General features: G+C 50.5%; 8 protein-coding genes across 8 annotated transcripts; 3 read left to right on the top strand and 5 right to left on the bottom strand.

The window, feature by feature from the left end:
* Window positions 1–563: 563 nt before the first annotated feature.
* BO87DRAFT_335288 (putative MFS drug efflux pump) lies at window positions 564–3,180 on the bottom strand. The gene is made up of 8 exons (XM_025620489.1): window positions 2,594–3,180; window positions 2,444–2,522; window positions 2,332–2,390; window positions 2,117–2,273; window positions 1,673–2,052; window positions 1,243–1,615; window positions 1,059–1,189; window positions 564–991 (listed from the first exon to the last, which is right to left on the bottom strand). Exons 1-8 carry the CDS (start codon window positions 2,735–2,737, stop codon window positions 578–580), a joined length of 1,737 nt encoding a protein of 578 aa, XP_025479559.1. The 5' UTR covers window positions 2,738–3,180; the 3' UTR covers window positions 564–577.
* Window positions 3,181–3,325: 145 nt separating this feature from the next.
* On the bottom strand, window positions 3,326–4,513 carry BO87DRAFT_335283 (PaaI family thioesterase). Its single transcript, XM_025620488.1, has 2 exons — window positions 4,047–4,513; window positions 3,326–3,962 (listed from the first exon to the last, which is right to left on the bottom strand). The coding sequence occupies exons 1-2, from the start codon at window positions 4,470–4,472 to the stop codon at window positions 3,585–3,587; spliced, it is 804 nt and encodes a 267-aa protein (XP_025479558.1). The 5' UTR covers window positions 4,473–4,513; the 3' UTR covers window positions 3,326–3,584.
* A 271-nt stretch (window positions 4,514–4,784) lies between these two features.
* BO87DRAFT_426342 (ubiquitin-specific protease UBP6) lies at window positions 4,785–6,646 on the bottom strand (the record flags this gene model as incomplete). Its single annotated transcript, XM_025627358.1, has 3 exons — window positions 4,785–4,846; window positions 4,913–6,559; window positions 6,631–6,646. 3 exons carry the CDS (start codon window positions 6,644–6,646, stop codon window positions 4,785–4,787), a joined length of 1,725 nt encoding a protein of 574 aa, XP_025479557.1.
* A 525-nt stretch (window positions 6,647–7,171) lies between these two features.
* BO87DRAFT_359582 (actin-related protein 2/3 complex subunit 4 family protein) lies at window positions 7,172–8,469 on the top strand. Its single transcript, XM_025621519.1, has 6 exons — window positions 7,172–7,389; window positions 7,445–7,539; window positions 7,609–7,923; window positions 7,993–8,035; window positions 8,091–8,135; window positions 8,184–8,469. The coding sequence occupies exons 1-6, from the start codon at window positions 7,387–7,389 to the stop codon at window positions 8,190–8,192; spliced, it is 510 nt and encodes a 169-aa protein (XP_025479556.1). The 5' UTR covers window positions 7,172–7,386; the 3' UTR covers window positions 8,193–8,469.
* Window positions 8,470–9,155: 686 nt separating this feature from the next.
* Window positions 9,156–11,091, top strand: BO87DRAFT_459367 (uncharacterized protein; the record flags this gene model as incomplete). Its single annotated transcript, XM_025628957.1, has 5 exons — window positions 9,156–9,548; window positions 9,601–10,008; window positions 10,063–10,125; window positions 10,173–10,481; window positions 10,588–11,091. 5 exons carry the CDS (start codon window positions 9,156–9,158, stop codon window positions 11,089–11,091), a joined length of 1,677 nt encoding a protein of 558 aa, XP_025479555.1.
* Window positions 11,092–11,615: 524 nt separating this feature from the next.
* On the bottom strand, window positions 11,616–12,815 carry BO87DRAFT_308963 (tRNA wybutosine-synthesizing 3 family protein; the record flags this gene model as incomplete). Its single annotated transcript, XM_025619449.1, has 2 exons — window positions 11,616–12,134; window positions 12,342–12,815. The coding sequence occupies 2 exons, from the start codon at window positions 12,813–12,815 to the stop codon at window positions 11,616–11,618; spliced, it is 993 nt and encodes a 330-aa protein (XP_025479554.1).
* Window positions 12,816–15,284: 2,469 nt separating this feature from the next.
* On the bottom strand, window positions 15,285–16,398 carry BO87DRAFT_62468 (uncharacterized protein). The gene has a single exon (XM_025629433.1). The coding sequence runs from the start codon at window positions 16,242–16,244 to the stop codon at window positions 15,666–15,668; it is 579 nt and encodes a 192-aa protein (XP_025479553.1). The 5' UTR covers window positions 16,245–16,398; the 3' UTR covers window positions 15,285–15,665.
* A 3,833-nt stretch (window positions 16,399–20,231) lies between these two features.
* On the top strand, window positions 20,232–20,925 carry BO87DRAFT_376878 (uncharacterized protein). The gene is made up of 2 exons (XM_025623415.1): window positions 20,232–20,334; window positions 20,492–20,925. The coding sequence occupies exon 2, from the start codon at window positions 20,710–20,712 to the stop codon at window positions 20,872–20,874; it is 165 nt and encodes a 54-aa protein (XP_025479552.1). The 5' UTR covers window positions 20,232–20,334; window positions 20,492–20,709; the 3' UTR covers window positions 20,875–20,925.
* Window positions 20,926–22,202: the final 1,277 nt, after the last annotated feature.

Raw genomic sequence — 22,202 nt, 5'->3', positions numbered from 1 at the left:
AACGAGGATAAGAGAAAAATCGACCACACGCGCCGATTGAACCCCAAGTCCAGTCCCGTGGAACCAAACGGTGCCCTCGTTTTCTCTCCTAGCAGATACCCTGATGCATGTACGATAGTGCTTTGCTTCTTTTCCGTGTTTGTCAACGATGATGCTCAATTGTTGACAATTTCCTTTTCGAAGAGTGTGTGGTTTGTGGCGCTGCATTGTCAGCTTGTGTCTTTTATGTCTTTCGAACTTTTTACTTTGCATATTAAGTGTCTGGCGCTGGGTATATGGTCATTCATTCACTGTTGGGCTGCATAGAGATGCGATGGAGAAAATAATCATAGCATGTTTAGTGTGGGGTTGTTATGTTTTGTAATTCACATATTCATATATGTGTGTAGTAGTAGTAGTAATATAGTGTAGTGTCATTGGAGTAGACGTGCGCATCGTATCATCGTCATTTATACATCATGAGCCATCATCATCATCAGAACCGAACATGGTAAACACAGTAAGAGAACAAGCACCCCCACCCCCACCATAAATAAGATATGTCCTATACCCTCACCTCCCCCCTCAAAGAATACCCTCAATGCATCACAACAGCCACATGATCATTCATATACTTCTTAATATTCCCCAAGAAACAAGCGGCGATGATAGACACGCCTCCGAACCCAATACTAGCATAATACACCCACTTATAGCTCTCAGCGTAGGCGAGCTGACCCGCCGCCACGACGGCATTGTACGCAGTCTCGTTACCCGCGATTCCGGGAATGAGCTTTAATTCGTCGAGCAGAGACGCACCGGTCATTTCGATCGCTTCGGCGATGTACGTGGTGTTGGTTATGTTGAGCTCGGTGAGCATGACGCCGCCGATGTAGTGTTGTGCGTTGGGGACGAATTTGGAGATGAAGATGTTGTAGTAGATAGTGTAGCCGATGCCGCCGCCGGCGACGCGGATGGAGAGGGTGAGGGCTGAGATGGTGGCGATTAGGTCCTGGAGATTGGCTAGTTAGTCTATGGGGTGTGGGGGGCTGGTGTCGTTTATAGGGGGGTAGGCTTACGTCTGGGCATATAATTGTTGTGATGATTGAGGCTGGGACGATTATGCCCCCGATTCCTAGGCCTGCGATGATTAGGATGCCCCAGAGTTGGTATAGGTTGTCTGGTCGGCCTATTGACATGGCACCGCAGCCTGAGTGGATGTTAGCGTTTTATTCGTGTTCAAGGTTGAAGGGTTATACAGACCGGCTGTCATGAGGACGCTGCTGATGATGAGAAGTTCCTTGTTGTGGCCATGCAAGACACTGAGGAGCCATAGGATGATACAAGCACCTGCCATGATGCCGAACCCGATGGGGAGACTCCGAACACCAACGTCGACGGGATCGTGACCATACACGTTGAATGACTGTGTGGGCCAGAACATGAGAACAGAGAAGAAGTTTGCTCCTGAGATGAACGTGATGACTAGGGTCAAGCCCAGAATGCGTGGCTCTTGCTTTAGTCGGCTTGGAAAGATGGGATATTTGGCACCATAAATCTCCCAAAATGCAAACACAACCAAGACTACAAAGCCAAGAATCAGGGGAATCAGAACATGAGCGGATGTCCAGTCATACTGTTCATATGTCAGTTATTAGAACGACGTTTCCAAGACGGGAAATGGGAATCGAACCATATACCCGCCCCATTGCAGTCCAGCCAAGAAGATGATAAGGCCGGAAATACTGAGGAACCCCCCAATGAAGTCTATGCGACTGATAATATCGGATCTCGTTAAGCCTTCTGAATTGACTCGTGGTGGCGGGAAGTAAAAGAGGGCTGTGATGAGCAACCCGAAACCACTCCAGGCTCCGCAGAAAGCCCCGACATAGCGCCATCCGCTGTGTGCTGCAATAAGCTGAGCCCATAGCACAGATGGGCAAAAGGGCAAGATGGTGAAGATCAACACTGAAACATATTTTCCCCTTTGTCGAGTTGGAGCCATTTCTGAGGTGGCGGCTAATGCAGTCAACTCATTGATACCTGCGCCTGCGCCCGCTATTGCCATCCCCGCTGTATGTTTGTTAGACCCCAATCCAGAGCAATTGATATGGCGGATAAAATTATGTGTACCTACCAATGAAAATGTTCATCGTATGTGCTGTACTGCTGACTATCATACCAAGGCAAACAAGGGAGGCTCCGATGAGGGCAACGTATCGACGACCGATCAAATCCGAAAGCGACCCGACAAAAGGGCAAACGCCAGCAAGTGCCAGCAAGTTGGCTAGGACCTGTGTTCATCCAGCAACTATCAGCTCTTGGCCACCTTATCCCTAGTAGGTTACTCACAAACCAAACCCATCGATCCGCACCGCCAATGTCTCCGTAGACGTAAGGTGGTATGCCTCCTGGAAGGCTAGTATTAGAACGTTGGTATCCAGCATACAGACGAGGATCTCACCGAAGAGATAGACTGGAATTTGGCTTCCAGTCCATAGGAACGCCATTGCTGTAAATCCCATGAACCGACGGAAGGTCATCTAGCAATTGACAGGGTTCACAGTCAGTTTGGGGTGAGTGCCGCAAATGCCACAGCTGATCAGGCACATACTGGGTTGTCCACAGGCGCACCCATCTCTTCGTACGCAACAACCTCATCATGGCTAAATTTCCTCTCCATATTGCCGGTCGGAGGTGACTCTGCTACTGCCTTTTCATCAGTCTGCGACTGACTTGAGTGATCGGTGAGCTCCATGGGCGTTGGGAGAGCAGGCTGGAGCGAGTCCTATTGGTGCGCAGCGACAACAATCAAACAGAAGACTCGAGATTAGGAAAAAAAGCAAAAGCTTGCTGCAAGCCATGCATGTCCTGTTTATTTATCTCCCCCAGCACAGATCATCATAGTGGGTCTCTAATGATGCTGGCTTGTATAGATACTAGGGCGTGGATCCAGACCGTTTAAAGGTGACGACCCATGGAACCCAGCAGGATCTCAAATCCATCAAAGCGTCACCAGGGAGTGGACAGACCGGAGATACTACCATTCTCAGACACAACCGAGGCAGTTGAGCGAATGCAAGGGCGACCATTGGGTCCTGGATAGCCGACCGGGAGGGTTGACCGCGTGGATGGGATGTGGAGGAGAGGAAAATGCGGGGGAAATCCTGGGGGAGAAGCAGGATCGGAAAGGGCCCAGCAGTTGCTGGACGGGCAGGCTGCCGCTCCACCAGGCGACAAGTCAAAGACGTCGCTTCGGTCTCCCCGGTCTTCAAAGAAACTCTATTTTCTCAACCTTTTCTAGGTTACCGGTGCATAGAATCTATAAGTAAAATGTCTATTAAATGTCCGTGCAGAAAAGAGGCGCAATGAATCAGAAGGGGTGTATGTACACGAGGATGAAAATTTGGATCCATTATCCTGGATGAAGAATTAAGTTCTCAGGAGGGCCTCGCCAATAACAGTCTCCCAATGTGGCGAGAATGCTAACAAAGTCCAGCCAGGAATAGTCGTCCCTTGCACGACCCTGGCTAGGCAGGATACGGCTGCATGAATTCAAAGGCCCGTCCAGACCTATAGCACCTCTAGATCCTGGCGCAGCCTGGTCAATAGCGTTCTCCAACCTCTTGAAGCTTATAGGACTTGGGGACTACAAAGAGGGCGGAAGCCTCGATACACAACCGTCCCATGGGGTCGCGTACTTCTCCCTTCACCCATGCCTTGCGTTCTGTGCTCCGTTCCTCGTCCAGAGTAGCATGGAAGGTGTAGAAGTTACCCGAGTACACCGGCGCACGGTATTTGAGCTGCAGGTTGGCCGTGACACCAGTGCGTTGTGGAAGATGTCTGATTGCGACTCGGGCTAGATGCTCATCGATCACGGTCCCCAGAGCACCTCCATGAACAACCGTCGGCCATCCTTCTAATCCCGGTCCGACATATGCGACATTGATGGCCTCCTTCTCCTTATCATTGTAGAATATTCTCTATGTGACCACTTCGTCAGCCATGTGCCAGGTTTCACAAAAGTTCGTAGAGGCATCGGCATGCACTACAAGGCGAGAACTGACCTGGAATGCTAGCCCTCGGCTGCCTCGTAAAGGACCCGAACTCAGCCTCTGTAATTTATCTTCCTCCGAATAATTGCCGTATACATCAGCCTCTATATAGTCGGGGTTTTCTCGAAGTTCCTTCACGATGGGCAGCCCGTGTTCGTAGATGTAACGGATTTCTTCTAGTCTTTCGCGATCTTCCTCTGTATCGGGCAATGGCGGTGGTGCGAGCTTCCTATCCATCCACTTTCCGGCAGCAATCCCAAGGCTACCGAAAATCGCAATGTACGCCAGGCGTCGCGGCCACCGCGACGGTTGAGGTATCGGTTCATGGGCGGCGGTGCTGGTGTTCCTCGAGGGACGTAGTGTGTATCGACATGGTAACAGCGGTTTGTTCCGGAGGAGGCGTAATTGCGACTGTAGGACTCTGCGCGTGGAAAACATGATGCTCACATCGCAGATTTCATCAACGACGCAGCATTTTCCCAGAGCTCGACGAAGCAACCAGTGATTAGATAAGATAGGGGATCCCTCGGCTCTTGCTGCATTATCACGTGATTGGAAGATACGCTGTTGTCTGGATACAATCTACAGCTAGTGCTAGCTACAAGGCAGGTTATTTTACTAATTGACTCAAAACCATCTTTGCAGTACTTTGTTTAGCAGAAACACATGTTCCTAACATTCAGCCATAAGCTCATTATCTATGCATACCGTTTCTAGCCTGATACTCGTGAGATAAAGTGAGGGCCCTGCTTAATTTGTCGTCGGCACCTCAACCGCCCGGTAGAGGAGAATAAGTGCGGAATGGGATTCACCTGGATATGAAGGTTAGACGTCCGTCCGCTATTCAAAATCAAGTAACAATTGTGTCAGGGACTTACCACCACCAGCAAGAGTCTCAATCTTCTCCCCTTCCACTTCGGTAACCTTCTCATCATTGAACCACCACCACTTGTCTTCGGTGCTTGCGCCATCGCCGCTGGGCTGCTTTTTCACGTACGCAGTGTAATGTCCGCTGTCCGCACTTGCACCTTGGTGGGTGATCACACCACGTAGTTCGTAAAGACCCGTCTTGTTCACACCACTGTCTGAGGCAAGACTCGGATCAATGAGCTCAGACAATTCTTTCTTGGCGGCAAGAATTGAGGCGGTCTTTTCAGCTTCGTAATCTGCATCGGACTTGAACACATCGGTCATGGCTTCATCTCCGTCTTTCTCCGCAGCCTTAGGTTCTCCCTTGCGCTCTTCAGCAGCTTTTTTCTTCTGCATCGGCTCCATGCTTGAACCAGATTCGGCCTCTTTCTTTTCTTCCTCCTCTCTCCGGTGAGCGAGCTTTTGACGCTTGCGGGCACGCTCGACATCCACCTCTTCCTTCCGAATCTCACGGACCTTGTCTCTCACGGGAATGAGCTGTTTCTTCAGTTCTTCTGTGCAGAAATCCACCGCATCAAGTTCAGCGGGGAATGTGACCTTTCGCATAATCTTGGCTTTCTTCTGTGTTTCGCGCTTCCAGAAGAACCGAACGAAATGAACCGTCAGGTACTTGGGCAAGCGTGCAATGCGTGAACGCTTGGTATATACGGCATCGCGGTCGAGAATAGAGGAGCGCTTTTCAATCTTCTCTTCGAGACCTGCCATAATACCGTCATGCAAATGGTTGGTCTCTTTACCGATATGACAATCAAGCTTGTAGAAAACGTCGGAGCTGTTAGTAGCTACTTCGCCAGCCTCCTTTGCGGCCTCCTCGTCGCACTCGGTGGTGGATTCAAACCCTCCAGCCATGTACTTGTCCACGAACGAAACCTCAGCGGCAGAGTCACCTTCACCCTCCTTCACGACCAGCTTGTTACGCAACTGACTCACGATTTGTGACCAGGCCTCTTCGGCATCCTGTTGGGCATAGCCATGTCCATTGCGGTCCCTTTGAGCAAATTGGGGGAAAGCATTTCGCAGAGCATTGAGGAACATGAGCGGCGGGAAACCTTCTTGCGTCTCCGACATTTGCTTGAAGAGGTCTCGCAAAGAGGACGTGAGATCCATGGAAGCACCCAAGCCGCCAAGACCGAGACTACTGAGGTTCGAAAGGCTAGAGCCTCCAGAAGAGCCGCCAGAAGGTCGGTACTTGAGCAGCGCATCCTGAAGTTCGGGAACGCTCCGCAGTGTCTGTAGCGTTGAATTCAGGTAGCAAGTATTTCCAAGGTTCTGCAGACCTGCAGGCGTTGCACCCTCCGCTCTGGCAGCTTCAGCTTCAGTCATGTCCTCCAAAAACTTGACGACTTCCTTTGGTCTACCCAAGTCCCCAGCACCTTGACCGCCCGACGGAGTGCCCATCATCATGAACGTTTGGCCGGGTTTGGCGTTGAGGGAGGACAATGGTGTGTCATCTTTGAGCTGGCCACCCTTGACTAGGATCTTCTGCCGCTCGGGTTCGACGCCAGTGAGAGAAAATAGCTGGTATTTGAGCGTTTCGCCGTTCAGGGAAGGGTCGAGCTCCACCTCGTAGCGTTTGCCCTGGTGCTTTACAACAACTGCGTCATGGGATCAGCGGAGAAGTAACGAGATGGTTTGGAATAGAGCACATAGCCATGAAGATACTTACCAGGTATAGAAGCCATTGTGACTTGATTCAAGGGTCTATTTTGGATGCGATTGATACCTCCTCTGAGGTCTGGCGGTAGGATGCAGTTGCGTAAACAACGACTGCGTCAGTCATCGCCGGAGAAAGCGTGGGGCAAACGACGGCCGTACTACGGCGAACTATAGCAACCATTATGCAACTATACTCCTTCGAGACTTCACCGCTTTGTTGCTTAGCAGGAGCTCACCCCTCTCTCCCCACTAACCACTACCTGTGGTAACCCGGCAAGGTCACAAGGCGCGCAGAACCTGGTGTTTTAATTGACCGTCGGATGTAATTAGTGACTGTTCTCAATGATTCTATATCCCCAGTCATGTATGAATAAAGGACAAATAAACTCAATCAATCCAGATCTAATAGACTATCTCTACACTGGCTATGTAGAGTGACCTGGGCGCGTTAACTGATTCTGCCGGCAAAATACTGGACCCCCGATGCCATTTACCGGTTGGCCGCTATCGTCCGCCGTACTACAGGCTACATCGCTGCCGGGCGGCGGGACGTTGCTCCTGACGCAGCTATTCAGGTACTTAGGTGACGCCCGCTCTGGTAGTTAAGGCTTTGAAACTCATTGGGAGGTTCTGACAATTTAATCGCGGATCCTCTGCTTGCTAACTGTGCCTTACTTGCATTTTTGACAATTGTCTTCTCATCAAGCTCGCCAGCGACCTTCTACTCAGCACTCCGGGGCGCCGCCTATACGTCACAACCCCCATTATGGTGATTATCAACCTTGTCCAGGGGTTCGATTTACAAACCAAGCTGACAGGACCAGTCTCAATCATTGCGTCCATACCTGTTGGCTGTTCGATCCTCACTAACGGCAGCACTCGCGATATCGAACTTCGCTTCTCAAACCTCCGAAAGACAGTACGTTGGGCCGATTCCCACCCCCTCACCCTTTTGGGTCAGACGAGGCTAATTCAGGTATCCGGACAGCAATGTTCCCGAAATCGAAGCCGCAACTTCTCCCGAATTACTTCTCAACCCCCTTACAATCTCCCGGAATGAGAACGAGAGGGTCCTTATCGAGCCCAGCGTGAACAGTGTCCGTGTCAGCATCCGAATCAAGCAGGCAGATGAGATCGAACATATCTTGGTCCACAAGTTCACTAGGTTCCTGACGCAGCGCGCGGAATCCTTCTTCATTCTACGGAGAAAGCCAGTGAAGGGTTATGATATCTCATTCCTTATTACGAACTTCCATACCGAACAGATGCTGAAACACAAACTGGTGGACTTTATCATTCAATTGTATGTTTCATCTGCTTTGCCTATATGTCGTTCGATAAATGAGAGGCTAACGACTTCTTCGTCTGATAGCATGGAGGAAGTGGACAAGGAAATCTCGGAAATGAAGCTCTTCGTATGTCCCCTTGTGTCTCTGATTGATGGAGGCTTCTGACCAACATTTCCTCTAGTTGAATGCCCGTGCCCGTTTCGTTGCCGAGTCGTTCCTGACACCGGTAAGTCGCACTGGTTACTTTAGTTGAACCTGACTGATAGGATTACAGTTCGATTAGATCACCCCAGCTTCATGGTTGGCACATGACCTTGATCTTCCCTTCCTCTCAGGAACATATCTTGTACAGAAGTTTGATGCATGTTCCTTCCTGCACTCGTCCATATTATATCTCGAAATCAAATTTGTAGCGACCAATTCATCCATTACAGGGAAATCCAGGCTGCATAGAACCGAACACTCTGTGTTGTGTACGACTAAGGTCTGAACAGGGCTGCCGTAGGTCTCGGCATAAATTACCTTCCTAGATCCCTCTGATTGCCATGACAGTGCAAATGATCATATTTAGATGGGGGAGATTCATCTTCTGAGCTTCAACCGGGTCGACCCGTTGTTTGTTCTCTCTCGGTGCACGGTGTGGTCCATTTACACACCAACAAAGTAGTAAAGGCGGCAAATGCAAACGAGAATGACAGCATGAAAAGCAAGTTACCTTGTTCTTGCCTCTCCATCTAAACATTGAACAGAGGATCCGCATCACCTTGTACACTCGACAGGTCCCGGGGAATCTTATCAGGGACATGTGTTTCTTCTATTAACCAGACCCGCCGAGCACATGGCTTTCACTCGGTCATCACATCGCTGTCGTTCATGGATGCCATTCAGATACCTTCCCCATTACCTGCACACTGTCCATCAGATGATACTTGAGTAACACCTCAAGTGAGTAACAGTCCTCACATACAAAGGGACCAGTGAATTAGCAGATGTGGCAGCGCGTGTAGGGTAACAAATAAAGACCCCTCCTCCCCCCAAGGATCTTCTTCTCAAATCATCTCACAACCTTCTCTCGCTGAGGTTGTTTACTTAACCTTTCTCTTTGCTCACTTGCTTCGCATTTTTCTCACCTACTCCCTCTTCCTCGCTCATCTTCATCCTCACCTCACGTTTTTACTTTCTCTACTGCCATACAGCCTCGAATATGGCGTTTTCCAGACAAGACCACCTTTCTCACAAGCTCAATATGCCTCCCTTTGGTAGGATCCCCATCAATCTTTCCAGGCCTCAAGAGCCACAGTACAGTCCTGTCGCTTCCAGAAATGTGTATTACGACCCTTTCCTAGGCTGCGCCCCAAACCCATCTGATGATACCGTCTGTATTCCCTTTGCTACCAATCGCCTCACCCCGGTTCCTGTCCAACCAGGTCGGCTTGAACAACCAGGAGCGTCCTCCACTCTCTTGACCTCTTCTAGTATCCCTGTGATGAAAATCAGCAACAATAAGCCTGGACCCTACGTGAATCTTGCAAGCTATTACAACCCTATTAGCAGAGCTGCTCCGTCAAACGAGGTGCCATACGGGAGCTTGGTCCGCTACATGGAAGCCCCTACCTGGGGTGTCATCAAGATTTCGAACGTAAGTAACTGACTGACTCGTTCTTCAGCGAAGTCTACTAAACTTGGGTCAGATCCCCTACTCCATCACCAAGCAGGAGATCTTCCAGTTTGTTGGCAGACAGGCGCGGCTTGTTGCGGGCCACGCAGTCCACATAATCATGGAGCGTCCCACTGCTAAGACGATGGATTGTTTTGTGGAGTTTGCTTCGACTGAAGACGCTGAAGAGACGGCGAACCGAATCAACCGCATCTATGAATGTGGACGTGCGCCTCGACTCGGCAATAGGCACGTTGAAGTTGAGATCAGCAACCAAGAGGACCTGCTGAAAGATTTGTTTCCACGTGCAAAGTGCATAAGCTGGGAAAATGGTACGCCTAAAGCCGTGGAGAATAATGACAGATATTCCACCGGCTTTACTGGCTTTTTTACCAGTGAAGAGATCATCGGCGCCATTCGTCACGCTGAAATGCCTCAACGTGTAAGCCCTTCAGCCGACTTCGTTTCAAAGCAGAGATGTCTAACAACTTCTTAGTCTCCATTCGGTGCCAAGTGTCCCCAGCGTACTTACGAATCTACCATAAGCACGCTCTATAAGGTAGGATTTGATTCCGATGAAGGTGATAGTATTCTGACAGGGCATAGTTTCCTTGGTATGCAACCGACATGTACACCGTGCACGACCGTAATCAGCTATTCGAGTTGACAAACCGTCACATACGTTCTCTGGTGTCACGGATGGAAAAGTCCAAGACGGTTGGGCTTGACCAACGTCTGCTCCGCGAGCTCCTCTACGCCGGTCTAAATTGCCCCGCATTCAATGAGCGCCAGAAATATACTCTTTGCATTCACGCCGGCGAGAAAAGCGAGATTCTCAAGTTGGGAGACATGAGCAAGTGGTTCCCCTTCGATACTCTGGTCTACCTGCCTGGCTTTGACTATGACACCTGCGCGGTATGTATCTCTTCAGAACTATATTATTTTGTCAATACTCTTCTTGGCGTGCCATCTAGTCATGCATTCTTCGCCCATTATTTCCTTTCACTGATAGTTGCAGCAGTTGTATGCCAGTGTGATCGCAAACGGTAGATTCGAAGGCGCCTGTCGCGAGTTTCCGAACAATTTCCCTGCTGACAATACCACTCTCATATCACCCTTCGGTCGCATTTGGTTCGAGTGGCCAACCGATGTCGCTAAGAATACACTTTGGATTGACGCCGTTAATCGTGAGACCAATGTGCTCAACTGCCTTCTTCAGAGCGGCTCCATGGGAACAATCCACAGACCACTTTCAATGGCTAGCACCTCAAGCAGTGTTTCCCCCACCTCTCCAATCACTGATAAAAGTGTGCCCCGAAACGAGAATGTGTCCCGGGTCAGCGTTTTGCAGGCCTCATCGCGTCGTGCCAGCGAATGCTGGAACAGCGGCAGCGGCAGCGCCCTGCTTGATACCGAAGGCATTTGGGGTCAGAAGGTATTCTTTAGCCCTCCGAAGAAATTCCGAGCTCCTAGTCACCGCATCACCCATTCATCGCCCAACTGTCTCAAAGATTTGAACCAGTGAGGTCCACCGTGGCAGGAGTAAGAATACCGGGGATATGCTGTGCTGAGCGTTTCTGAATAGGTACTGTCTTACCTGAATTGCCTTCTGGACAGAGTTCAGGATCTGCGGATATTAGTTGTATTTTCATACCTTGGTGTTGCGGCCCAGAACCAGAAGAGGAACCGTCATGTATTGATGAGGAACGAAGATATGATCATGACTTAACGGAGTACTTTGGTTTATGGAAATGGTTGGGTTTAGCGATTTAGTGCGATGTGAACTGGGATCACAATGGGCTTGCATCCCATTGGGGCCATTTTGCTCTCCTTACTCTGCTGTTTGCTTTGCTTTTCGAAGTCCCTTTCTTCCGTCGAAACAATTTCATATACGGCCAGGTGTTGACGAATTTCGTTTCTTTCATTGAGCTACTAACGTGAAACTGAAACTGATGCCTTTCTTCTCATTTCTTTGCATAATGTTTTCGAACACATTCCTGTTGTATTCGATTTAAATAGCCAAATAAAAATCCGAATCGGGAGCTCTAATTAGTCCAGACTTGCTCCCGACAGATCCAAATCCGCGTCAACTTCCTTCCTCTGATTTTGCGCCAGCTGCTTCCTCTTCAGTCCTTCTGCCCTCATCCTCTCCCTTCGCTTCTCCGGATCCTCCCAACCAGGGGGCTTAGACTTTCCTTTCGCTTTTGTGTGGTCCGTCGAACACAGATCTAACAAATTCGCGCGAAATCTCTCTTTACGTTCAGAGTTCACAGCGAATCTTTCATTCGAGATAGCAACCAGCATCTCGAGAAACTCTTCCGTGACCAGACTGCGGATAATGGGTTCTCCATTATCATCATTATCATCATCAGTTTCTTCACAATACCCGATGACAGACTCCAATGAGAGACCGGCAGAGCGCACAGCGACGATGGGGCTTGGGCCCTCAACGTCATTCGCCTCTAAGCAACGTAGACTCTGCAGTCCACTCTCACGAAAGCCGGAGGTTGAAGCGGCAGATAGCACGGGGTGAGCATGGTGTAATGTGGCTGTCATAATATGGAGGATCTGTTGGAAGAGTTTGTCAGTAAATGAGCATTGACGAATAAGGTACGTGCTATTTTGTATGGAACGCAAGCCTCCATAGCTTACAGGGCAAACCGGGGGTTGACTGATAAGGCTGACACTACAAACCCGGACATGGCAAGAATCATGGCAGAACGCAAGCGTGGTAGGGACCAACAGGGTGCCAAAGAGGGGAAGGGAAGGACGTACCATAGGCTCAAAAGAGAAGCGCACGAGACGCGGGGCTTGACCATCCTTGTTTAAACCGGGTGGCCTGCCATCCCCAGGCATCATCCCAAACAACTCATGCAGTGGCTGGCGCTCTTGCTCTTTTTCTCGCACCTTCCCATATTTTTGCAAGGGCTCATGAGACACATATAACCACTTTCCTGCTCCTTTGCCCCCGGAAGGTACGAACTGCCTCTGCTGTTGCTGCTGCTCGTCTGACACCGCTTGCTGCTGCTGCTGCTGCTGTTGCTTCTTTCGCCCCTCCAGGAATACACTGATCCTTCCCGCACAGCTGCTAGTGGTCACCAACCCTGGTAGGGTATTAATATCATTGATGAGGATGCGAATACCTTCATCCACAGAGCCCTTCGGCGACAGATCAGTATACTCTGCGTCCGGGATGGACAGGTCTGCGAGAATCTTGCGCTTGCGAGATTCAAAAACCTCAGGGATCATGATTGTCAATGAGGACTCCATGGAGAGGGCTGTCGTGTGCTCCTTCACTATTGAGTCCTTGATTTTCTAGGACTTCTTCGAACAGACGCATGCAACGAGCGCTGGAGTAAACTACTATAGGCAAGCTAGAGATCCAAGGGCCGCTAGAGGGGTCGTTTCGCTTGTCGAAAACCCCCCACTATCTCCCACCCTCCGAATGATGAAGAGTAACGCTGATGATCAAGTGGATCAATAGGAAGTTCTAATCCCAGCGACTCACTTCGAATCAGGGCTACACCAAAGTATTTGTCCTTGTTGGTTGGTTGATTGATACTGCTCGTCACCCTGGTGGACCTGCAAAATCCTTCTCGAACCCGACGTCGAATTCCCGAGAGAACGCACTAAGTTTAGCGGTGCGGGAAGCAAAGAAAGTCACCCGCGCTTTTCCCACGCGAAAAGTGCCCCAGAAGTTACCAGCCTTCTGGTCTCAGTTCCCGGTCCCTTTGTCCGCGTCGAACCGCCTGAAAGTCAATCTGTCGCTAGCTACGGAGTACACCCGTACCCGGACCAGGGTCAATGAATTCGTCTAATAGCATCCGAGCAGCTTATATTCGTCATTGATTTCCTCGATCTCTCTTCTAATTCATCCGATCTTGCATCAAGGCGTACCTTAGTAGCTAGTGTTACCCGCCGATAATCCTCCCTGCGCGCAACTTACAAGATTTGTACGAACTACCAAACCAAAAAGTGCGCAAGTCCTATTCATGCCTAGTCGATCGTCTCGGGCCGTTCCCGCTTCGGCAGCAGCTCCAGTGTCCGGCGCCAAAAAGGCGCGCGTCTACCAGATTGTCCGAATCCTCCAGAAATGGTTCGAAGGAACAAAAGTACGATGACACCACCCCTAAGAGAGCTACCCAAATACCGCTTTAAAAAGCAAATATCTTCAAACAACAATCTCCCGGTGAACGAAAGCCCGAGCCTTTGCAGGTCTCTGTACCGTATTCCGCTAGCCACAACAACCCAGACACGTCATTCCCCGCATCCTCTGGTGGAAGACCAAGGTTATCGAGCGCAGCGACTCCAAAACACAAGTTTTAAGTGTTTAAGTCCCCCGGGAGCGCACTGAAAAGAAGTATAAAAATAGTCATAAGGAAGCAGAGCCAATTTACCTTGTTGAACGGGTCAGAGGCGGGAAAAATTGGGTGTCGTCGAACCTGACACTGCCACCTCCTCTCATAAGTTCATCGCTTATGGGGGGAGAATCTCACAAATTGCTGAGCCCTTGGCAAGGGGGTATTCATTGTCAAGCCTAAAGTTACCAGTCCAGAAGCAGTGGCCTACCAGGACAATACCCTCCCTGCAATACAAATTCAGTTCTTTCTGCAAGAATTCGCTGAGACTTGATGGGGGCGTTTTAGAGGTATCATCAAAACCAACGTGTGCGGATGAAGTCGTTACACTTCAGACTGAGATTTATTTGAGCTGATTGCAGGGCAAAAAAAAAAACGGGCTACCACTCATATATTTTGGAAGTGTTTGAGAAGCTCACTGATATGCTCACTGAAGGACAGCCCGAATTCAAAGACACCTGGAGAGATATGGTAAGTGAAGATGAAAGGCAGTCGCTCGAGATATTGACTGCGGAGAAAGCCATAATCGATGCGCCTTGCTCTAAACACTTGGCATACGCAGAGACATAAGGTTCAGCATGGATCACACGCCGGATTAGGTATGATAGAATGTGTATTTCTAACATTACCACTTTGACTTTCTGTGCGATGATACTATGCGAGGCTAGTCAAGCTAACCATAAATTCCGAGTAGATCCAGTTCGCCGCCACTGGGCTATGAGCATATGCTGCACTATGCTGAGACTGGTGTCAGTCAAGCCCATTAGATTTTGCGCAGGGAAAGAGGGGATGCCCCTACTTACTACGTTTCATACCAGCCTGAGAACTTGCTTTCTCGACGAGTTAGCAGAGACGAAAGAACGCATACGCCACGGTCGCAGTCACTCTCGACCCATGCGTCTTCCTTGTCTCGTCTAGCAGCCAAGAAGATCTTCCACTCCAATCGCAACATTCAAGACCACTTGACCCAATCAATTTGAGCTTCTTCCCTTGCTGTTTATCGCTTCCCCATGTGCTAAACTCGAAATTCGGCGCTATTCTTCGACGGACTTCGGTGGGTTATTCAGCTGAAACCGTGGTAGCCTCTGATCAAGACGCCTTGTAATGAACAATAGCAGCTAACAAGGATTCGATGTGGTTAGAGCCCGAAATCTGGAGGCATGAGGCTGAAAAGCTTTAGCTTCGAGGCAAATGAGCTTGAACTTGAACGACTGAAAGCAATCCTGAGGAAACTTTTACGTTGCTAGAACCTCAGCACGATGCTGAATGATGAAAGAGGTCAGTTGCGGAGGACTTCTGCAAGCACATTGAGCAGAGCGCACCCAAGCGAAGGCCTAGGATATCTGGCCCTCCCTCGCGTCTCCATGTTACCTCTATCCGGCAGACGTCGAAAGGCCATGACAGTGATTGCAATGTGATCTTCCTGCATTTTTATTTCGGTCCACCGCGCTCAACGAAGGCTTGTACCTGGGTCGGTCCCCAGTGACACCTAGGGAGATTCCTGGTCCATCAGTGTTATTGCTAATACGTCTCATCTGATTGGGAACATGGACGTCATCATTATCCCAGGTATATTAATACCATCATCTCCCAAAGAAGACAGAACGAGGATGACAAAGTGGAAGATGGCAAACTGGTGCCAGATGGTGAAGCATCTCACAGGGGGAATGTTTGCTAGCTCTGACGGCCACTTCCGAGGTGTCACACTCTCCCACATCAGGGAAAACGACACCGTTCGGCGTCAAAGACTGCAAGGAAAAAGACCAGGGCCATCTCGACGAAAAGCGCCGCATCTAGGGTCGATAGCCCCTGGCCCCATGAAAGGGGAACACGCCAGATTGGGGATGCAGTTCACGACCTCCTGGCTGCCTGTGATGGCAGGTCTGCCGTGTGTTCTGGGTTGGAGGAGGTGTAAGCGCAGCCGCGAACGGGACCCTCCGACTGGGCCTACCCGAACCGTGTCTGCGCTCCGGCTTTGCACCCTGGGGCCACGCTGGGTGGATTGATTCTTGCACTTGCTGGCTGAGTCCGCCCAAGAGCGTCGGTGGATCACTAGATTCATTCCTTTTAGTCTCGACGTCCCAAGGTGTTGTCCAGTTCTTGGTTCTGACACGGAAATTGCCTGCGCCGTCCCACCAAAGTGCTTTGGTCTCGAAGAGTTTTCTGCACCGTCTCTTTTGTTTCCATGGTTCAGCATCTGCCGCCGTCCCGGCGGGTCTCCGCTTCGTCCAATTACGATACTGGGAGAGCTTCTTGTCTGCCTAGGGCTACCAAATCGATAATGAGAATATCCAGCTGCTCCTCTTCGTTGTTTCACCATCGACGCGTCTCACGCAGATGAAGAGGGGAGAGTTTGGTACCAATATGCACAAGAGAGGTTGACAGCTCTGACTGGGATCATGGAACCCTTCGTAAGCCATACCACCCATTGTTCCCTCGCCGTTTAGCCTTTTTCCCCCCGCCTGCCCGCGCCTGCGTCTATTGGATTTTAGTTGCCGTATCAATCATTACAAGGCCATTTCCACTGTGCCCCTTGCCCCTCCTCTTTCCCTTTCCCTACCTAGCCTCCCAGCGGTGTGTCTTCGGGCGCAATGTTACCCACCCTCAACCAGTTGTACTCAGAGGATGGTCAAGTGCCGCGACAAAAGCCTCTGTCGTGTTGTGGGAACCTCGTAACTGACCTCAAGAAATATCGACAGGTCACGTACTCCAATAGCATCGTCAAGCCGATCCAGTGCAGAAAACAGTTCAGCCTCCGAAGAGATGGGATGAGTGACTCATGGTTGGGGATCGTATACCCTGATAAGGAATTCCAGGACCGTGAGTACTCGTCGGTCTGGTGTGTAGATTCTGGATCCGTAGGTGAGTAATGTTGTCTCATTGCCATGGCCATCTCCACCCATGTTGTCTCTCCTTCACCTGTCCTGTGGATGGGAATAACCTTCCCGTTACGGACGGTTGCGTGGTGTACCTTTGTTCTACAGTCTTTCTGGCTCTCGACCGGGTCCATGAGAGGATCAGGATGCTACCACATTTGCTTCCCTTTGACCGGTTATCCTGTAAAATCGGTACGACATTCGTTCCTTACTGCGCTAAGGACCTGGCATACTCGAGCACCTAGTTCCGGGATTCCCTTACCGCCAGTTCTCATCCCCCAATGACGATGGCCATCATGCCAATGACCCCCAGGACTGCGCGGGACTTTTGAGATTCAGGCCTTCAGGATGATACTACTGACGTGCATGTTATGGCCTGCTGTCCGCGCGCCGCAGCCGGGCCGTCGGACGTGCCGTTAGCTCCACGACGTTGGCCATCTATCAGCAGCAGCAGGTTATCCACTTCTGCACGAGTGCGAATTCGTCCATGACTTGACTCTTACAGGTCACTGCTTCCCCTCGTCCCATTGAAGCAAACATCCGCACTCTGCATCAGTGCCCAAATGGCTAATGCACAATTCCTTGTTTCACTCCACGGTCTTGTAAGACCTGAGTGGGGAGGGAATTTGTACAGCCCCTCTCCCCAGGTTGTCATTCCCCGGTCTAGCCAATGCTACGTCGGAAGCATATCCTCTGCGGTCCGGACAGCTGTAAGCCCTGAGGGACCCAGAAGAGAAAAAGTGGAAAGGGGGTGTGAGTGTGTGTGCCGCACAAGAATAGATGGAGAGACAACCCACCCCGAGAAAAAGGCCTCCGAATCAGCACTTGCAATTCCATTGCGCCCTGCGAAATTCTTCTCCCGGGCACTACAAAGTTGTCTCGCCTGCAAGCCATGAAACCTTGTGCTTGTCGACGATCGGCCATGATTCGACCCATCGTCCAAACTACCAGCGGGGCATTCCGCTCAATAGGCGCGCATCCCATCGTTTACCCAGTGCCCATCGCTTCACCCAACTTCCCTTTCTGGCCTTGATAGGCGATCATCACCCATTTCCCCCTCAATGGAGCTCTATCACCTTCTCCTTGATTCGTCCCCCTTTCTCATCCCCCATCTTCGCTACCGTAGGAGCTGAAATTCCCTTGAGAAGCGGTGACAGAATTCGCAGTGGAGGAAGCGCGCCAGGGTGGAAAAGAGACGCGGAACCTGAGCCTTCATTGTGTGCGCCGTGGGACCCATCTAGATTATGCGCGATATCCGTGCTCAAAACTCTTTTTGTATGGCCGATATCTTCGTTCGGCTACGCTTAGCACTGGATCCGCGATATCTCTCGATATGCTTAAGTGTAATTGCTTCTAATTACCTGTGGAGCCTCTATTTCCCCTCTTCATTTCTCCAATCGAGACTAGATATTCCCAACTTTTTCGGCATTACCGTGATTGCAGCCCCTCTCCTCTCCCCTCTCCATCCTCCTCGGGCACAGAGGTGTACACCAAGTCCCACCACCCCCAACTCCTCTCTCTATCTTAAGCTAGTTAGGCACACAGAGGAAGAGGGTGACGAGAAGGAAAGAAAGAAACAAAGAAAGAAAGACACATACCTGAATTGAAAATAAGTACAATAAAATACTCCTCAAATTCGAGTACGCGGGAATGGAATAATAAACGTCATACCGGTTTCGGTAATTGGAGCCAAACAAAGAGTCGATGGCGCAACTCAATAATACGGGTCCCCAATTCGAGCTGAAGAGTAATACTAGTAGTCGACTGGCAAAGCTTTGCTCTTATTGATTCAGATACGGAACTCGTTTCCTGAACACGATGTCGCTGTAGTTGGTTACTCTGGGTTGGCTGACTGGTTGGCTGGCTGTGTACTATCCTTTCCTGTCACTGGTAGAAATACTAGACACGGCAATGAGTTTCGGTTTGTAGAAACCGTTCAAGAAGGTTGTAGGAGTGGTTGGTAGGGAATAGGACCATGTCATTAACAAAGAGGAAATATACTTCGTACTTTGGTTTCCCTAAAAATCGTGCAGCGAGCTTGACGGCCTAGACGCATGTTTGCTTTTTTCGAAGATTTACATCCTAATCTAGATAGCGCGCTGCTGGTGTCGCTGGGCTCCTATTCATACGACGTGAACTTGGGTCTGCTTCGATGCAATCCTACCCCCCTCCTTTAGGATGAAAGACGAGGGAAGAAGATGGTGGAAACAAGGAGTACCGCCTGCCATTGTTCCACCCTTGCATACAACCGGCCGAAGGTAGAGGGTACACTCCTGCTGTTAATCATGGTTGGTTGACTGCGGCTGATGACCGCGCCCGGAGATTAAGTTACTAGGAGCAAAAATCAGCAATGTGATGTGTCGTCGGGTGCTTTGCCGTAGATCCTTGGTTGCTGGTTACGAGAGCCCACCCCCCAGAGGGCTGTCCCCAAGTATCCTTCCAGTCGATCCGGCAAGCAGGACTATGGATGAAGGATTGAGCAATTCCAGCACCAGCTGACTATCGGTTAGTATTATATGTTCAGTATATTCCCCGTCGCGTTTTTTTGTCCAGCTAGCAACGCGGTGGGACACTAGATTTAAGTTAGGATAGTATGAAGTGAAAATTGCCCGCGTCGCCCGTGGCTGTGAGCACTAGAAACTGAAGTAGTATGTAGGGGAACCTGATCGTTTATTTCTGCGAGCGGGGATCTCGAGGGTTGTGTGGCCTGTGTGCATCTGCTTCGGTTTTGCCACCCTGACGGTTTAGGGCCCAAGAGGGTAGAGAAAGGCGCGTTAGCGAGTAGAGTGGTTACAAGCCATCCCTACCAGATCAGGCATCGTCACCAAACTCTTCTTTCCGAGCCTAACCTCCCATCCCATCGTCACGCGACGAAACGCCTGGACGGGGAGTGTAAGTGTACCACCCAGAGTCCTCGTACAGGTTGTCACACTTGGATTGCCGGGCTCTTTATCACAAGATGTTCCCATGTGCAGGGGGTCAGATGCGCGATTCGAACCGACCCGAACCGAAATAATTCAGAACTGAGAATGTAAGGCACAGAAGGGGAGATTCTGGTACGACTTCGTGGCGCTGAAGCCCAGATCTCTCCCCTTGGATCGAGTTCCGGCTGGGAGGAAGGGCAGGGCAGCCTGGCAGGGCCATCTGGAGTTGTTTGTCTCCTCGTTTCGCCACGTCATAATGTGAGGAAGATCGCTCACACTTGCCCACACACACTTTCTACCCGAGCGAGCACAGACAGGCCCAGGAGGTGAACCTGGTTCTCTGCCCCCTTCTTCCTTTAGGGCCAATCCACTGAACCATCACCCTAGGCCAGTCGCTCTGACATCCCGCCATGGATGCATTACCGACAGTTTCCGACATCCACGCCAGCCCCAAAACGGGCGAGGATATTGTAATGGGCTGACCCAGGGCGCCTGCTCATAGGCCCCCTTGTTATCACATGATCGTAGCCGTATGCGGGCTGATCGATGATCCCAGCTAGCATGGCGAGCTTACCGTCTTGCTCTTCCCGTTGCCGGCGGTAAACTAATACTGTTCAGGTCCAAACGATGATTAGTTAGTTCCCAAGTGGAAGGATTCCAGACCGCCTTCCTACCGACAAACGCGGCTCTCCGGCCTGGCCAATTGCCCCAGAGCTTCCGTGCTTATGCCCTAGGAGACTTGAAGAGGAGTAAGGTACCTTACTCACCTACGTAGGACTAGTACCTTGGTTCCTAGTGCCTCCTGCAGTAGCACCTCACAGGTGCTTAGTGCCAGTCTCCTGAATTCTCAATGTTGCCTCTCACGGTGGACAAACATCCAAGCATCATCACGATGATGACGCATGATGACTGGATGCCCCAAGTTGGGCCGCGGAAGTACTTCCTCGAACCCCTGCGCCCAAAGATCACCAGCCACCATAGAACCATGGACTTTGCTGACGGCCAAGAAGAATCGGCGTTGGTCACGGTGGAGAAGGATCCTGGAGATACCGGAGACAACGACAACCAGGAAAGAAAAGCCCACCACGCAGGTGATGGTGGGTTCTGGCGGCAACGGAAAGACGCGGACGCCAATGCACGGGGCCGCTGAGGGTCGAAAAAAACGTGGCAAGGGAGACTAATGGACGAAGGAGAGAAAAGGGCAACGCACCAAAAAGGGAAGGCAATGAGCTAATGAGGAAACGGAATAATGGCGCGCCCTCAATTGCGACCGTCGTAACGCCGCGTTATTACCGGTTATAGTATTACCGCGTTTCCGGCCGCCGGTTTGGTTTCGGTTTCTGTTTTCATTTCCGTTCCCGCTTGTATGGTACCAAAGCAAAAGATACCACCACACTCAGGCCCCCAAGCCAAAAACCATCTCCATTTATTTGGGCCCTTAGGAGGAAGCACATATTATGTGTGTTGTATGGGCGAAAAAGTGAGGCTGGCTGGCTGGCTGGACTGGGCTGGGCTCTGACAGTTCAACATGTGGAACAGCAAGCGGGAAAGCGCAATTTTTCTGGCTTGTTGCAGCATCCTTAATCTACTTACATGATATGAGCGAGGTGCATGGACCTTGTACGGTGTGCTGATGTGGGAGCACCTTACCTGGGCTTCCTCCAGCCATTGGGGCGTGTGCAAGATGCGAGCTCTTATCTATCCTGTTCAAGAAGCAATGGATGATGATTTTCTTCGCTGTAGGTCAAGGCCGCGAAAACCAAACGCATCGGATCCTGCAAGTCACTGATAGTAGTTGACCGAGATAAACAGCGACGGAGTGTGGATCTAGAAGGTGAAGGAGGGGAGACTGAAGGGGAACAAGGAGAGGAGGGGAGCTTAGGGATTGGAAGGTGCGAGGGGGCCATTGAGGCTGGAGGGTGTTACGAAGCAGGAAATGGAAGGAAGGGCTCGAGTGTCATTCATTTGGCCCGACCAAGCGCATTGACAGAGATGAGACAGTTTTGCTGACATTAATTATCTTTTCATCTTCATTCAGTAGTGACCGTCATATGTGGTGGATTCCGGATGAGGAAAGAGGATGATGACTTGGATAGCATGGTCCTCGCAACTCTCAGACACTCCCACAGAGACACACACACTTTCGCTCTCACACACTACACTTCCTGCATAAGATCGGCGGGAGTCGGGGCGGCCCGTCGTGGACATGACCAGGAGAATGACTAGCAGGGCGACGATGATAGGGGGGCCGGTTGCCCAACGCCCTGACACAAGCGCCTCTGCATCCGGGTCACAGCACCAATCCTCGGCTCCGTTTGCGACCGTGCAATTCCGACAATCTTGTTCTGCTGACGCCTTGTTCTGGTCAAATTGAGAATTATTGTGCGCTCGAGGGTCAAATTACTTCTTCTATTATTTTACGGTTTCGTTTTTTTTTTTTTTTTTTTTTTTTTTTTTACTCCATAATGGCTCATGTTC

This window comes from Aspergillus neoniger (genome assembly GCF_003184625.1).
Source record: "Aspergillus neoniger CBS 115656 unplaced genomic scaffold BO87scaffold_17, whole genome shotgun sequence".
NCBI classification, from domain to species: domain Eukaryota; kingdom Fungi; phylum Ascomycota; class Eurotiomycetes; order Eurotiales; family Aspergillaceae; genus Aspergillus; species Aspergillus neoniger.
The sequence above is the reverse complement of the archived record's forward strand: the minus strand, read 5'-3'. Positions and strand labels throughout refer to the sequence as shown.

Bases quoted from the DNA above. Each gene is read 5' to 3' on its own strand.
- BO87DRAFT_335288 (XM_025620489.1), bottom strand. From the start codon at position 2,737: ATGGAGCTCACCGATCACTCAAGTCAGTCGCAGACTGATGAAAAGGCA. The intron at 1,190-1,242 runs GTCTGTATAACC...ACATCCACTCAG, and splicing joins CAGCGTCCTCATGACAGCCG to GCTGCGGTGCCATGTCAATA. The intron at 992-1,058 runs GTAAGCCTACCC...GCCAATCTCCAG, and splicing joins CAACAATTATATGCCCAGAC to GACCTAATCGCCACCATCTC.
- BO87DRAFT_335283 (XM_025620488.1), bottom strand. From the start codon at position 4,472: ATGTTTTCCACGCGCAGAGTCCTACAGTCGCAATTACGCCTCCTCCGG. The intron at 3,963-4,046 runs GTCAGTTCTCGC...GTGGTCACATAG, and splicing joins GCCGAGGGCTAGCATTCCAG to AGAATATTCTACAATGATAA.
- BO87DRAFT_359582 (XM_025621519.1), top strand. The intron at 7,924-7,992 runs GTATGTTTCATC...TTCGTCTGATAG, and splicing joins GTGGACTTTATCATTCAATT to CATGGAGGAAGTGGACAAGG. The intron at 8,036-8,090 runs GTATGTCCCCTT...CATTTCCTCTAG, and splicing joins TCTCGGAAATGAAGCTCTTC to TTGAATGCCCGTGCCCGTTT.
- BO87DRAFT_62468 (XM_025629433.1), bottom strand. From the start codon at position 16,244: ATGGTGAAACAACGAAGAGGAGCAGCTGGATATTCTCATTATCGATTT.
- BO87DRAFT_376878 (XM_025623415.1), top strand. From the start codon at position 20,710: ATGGACTTTGCTGACGGCCAAGAAGAATCGGCGTTGGTCACGGTGGAG.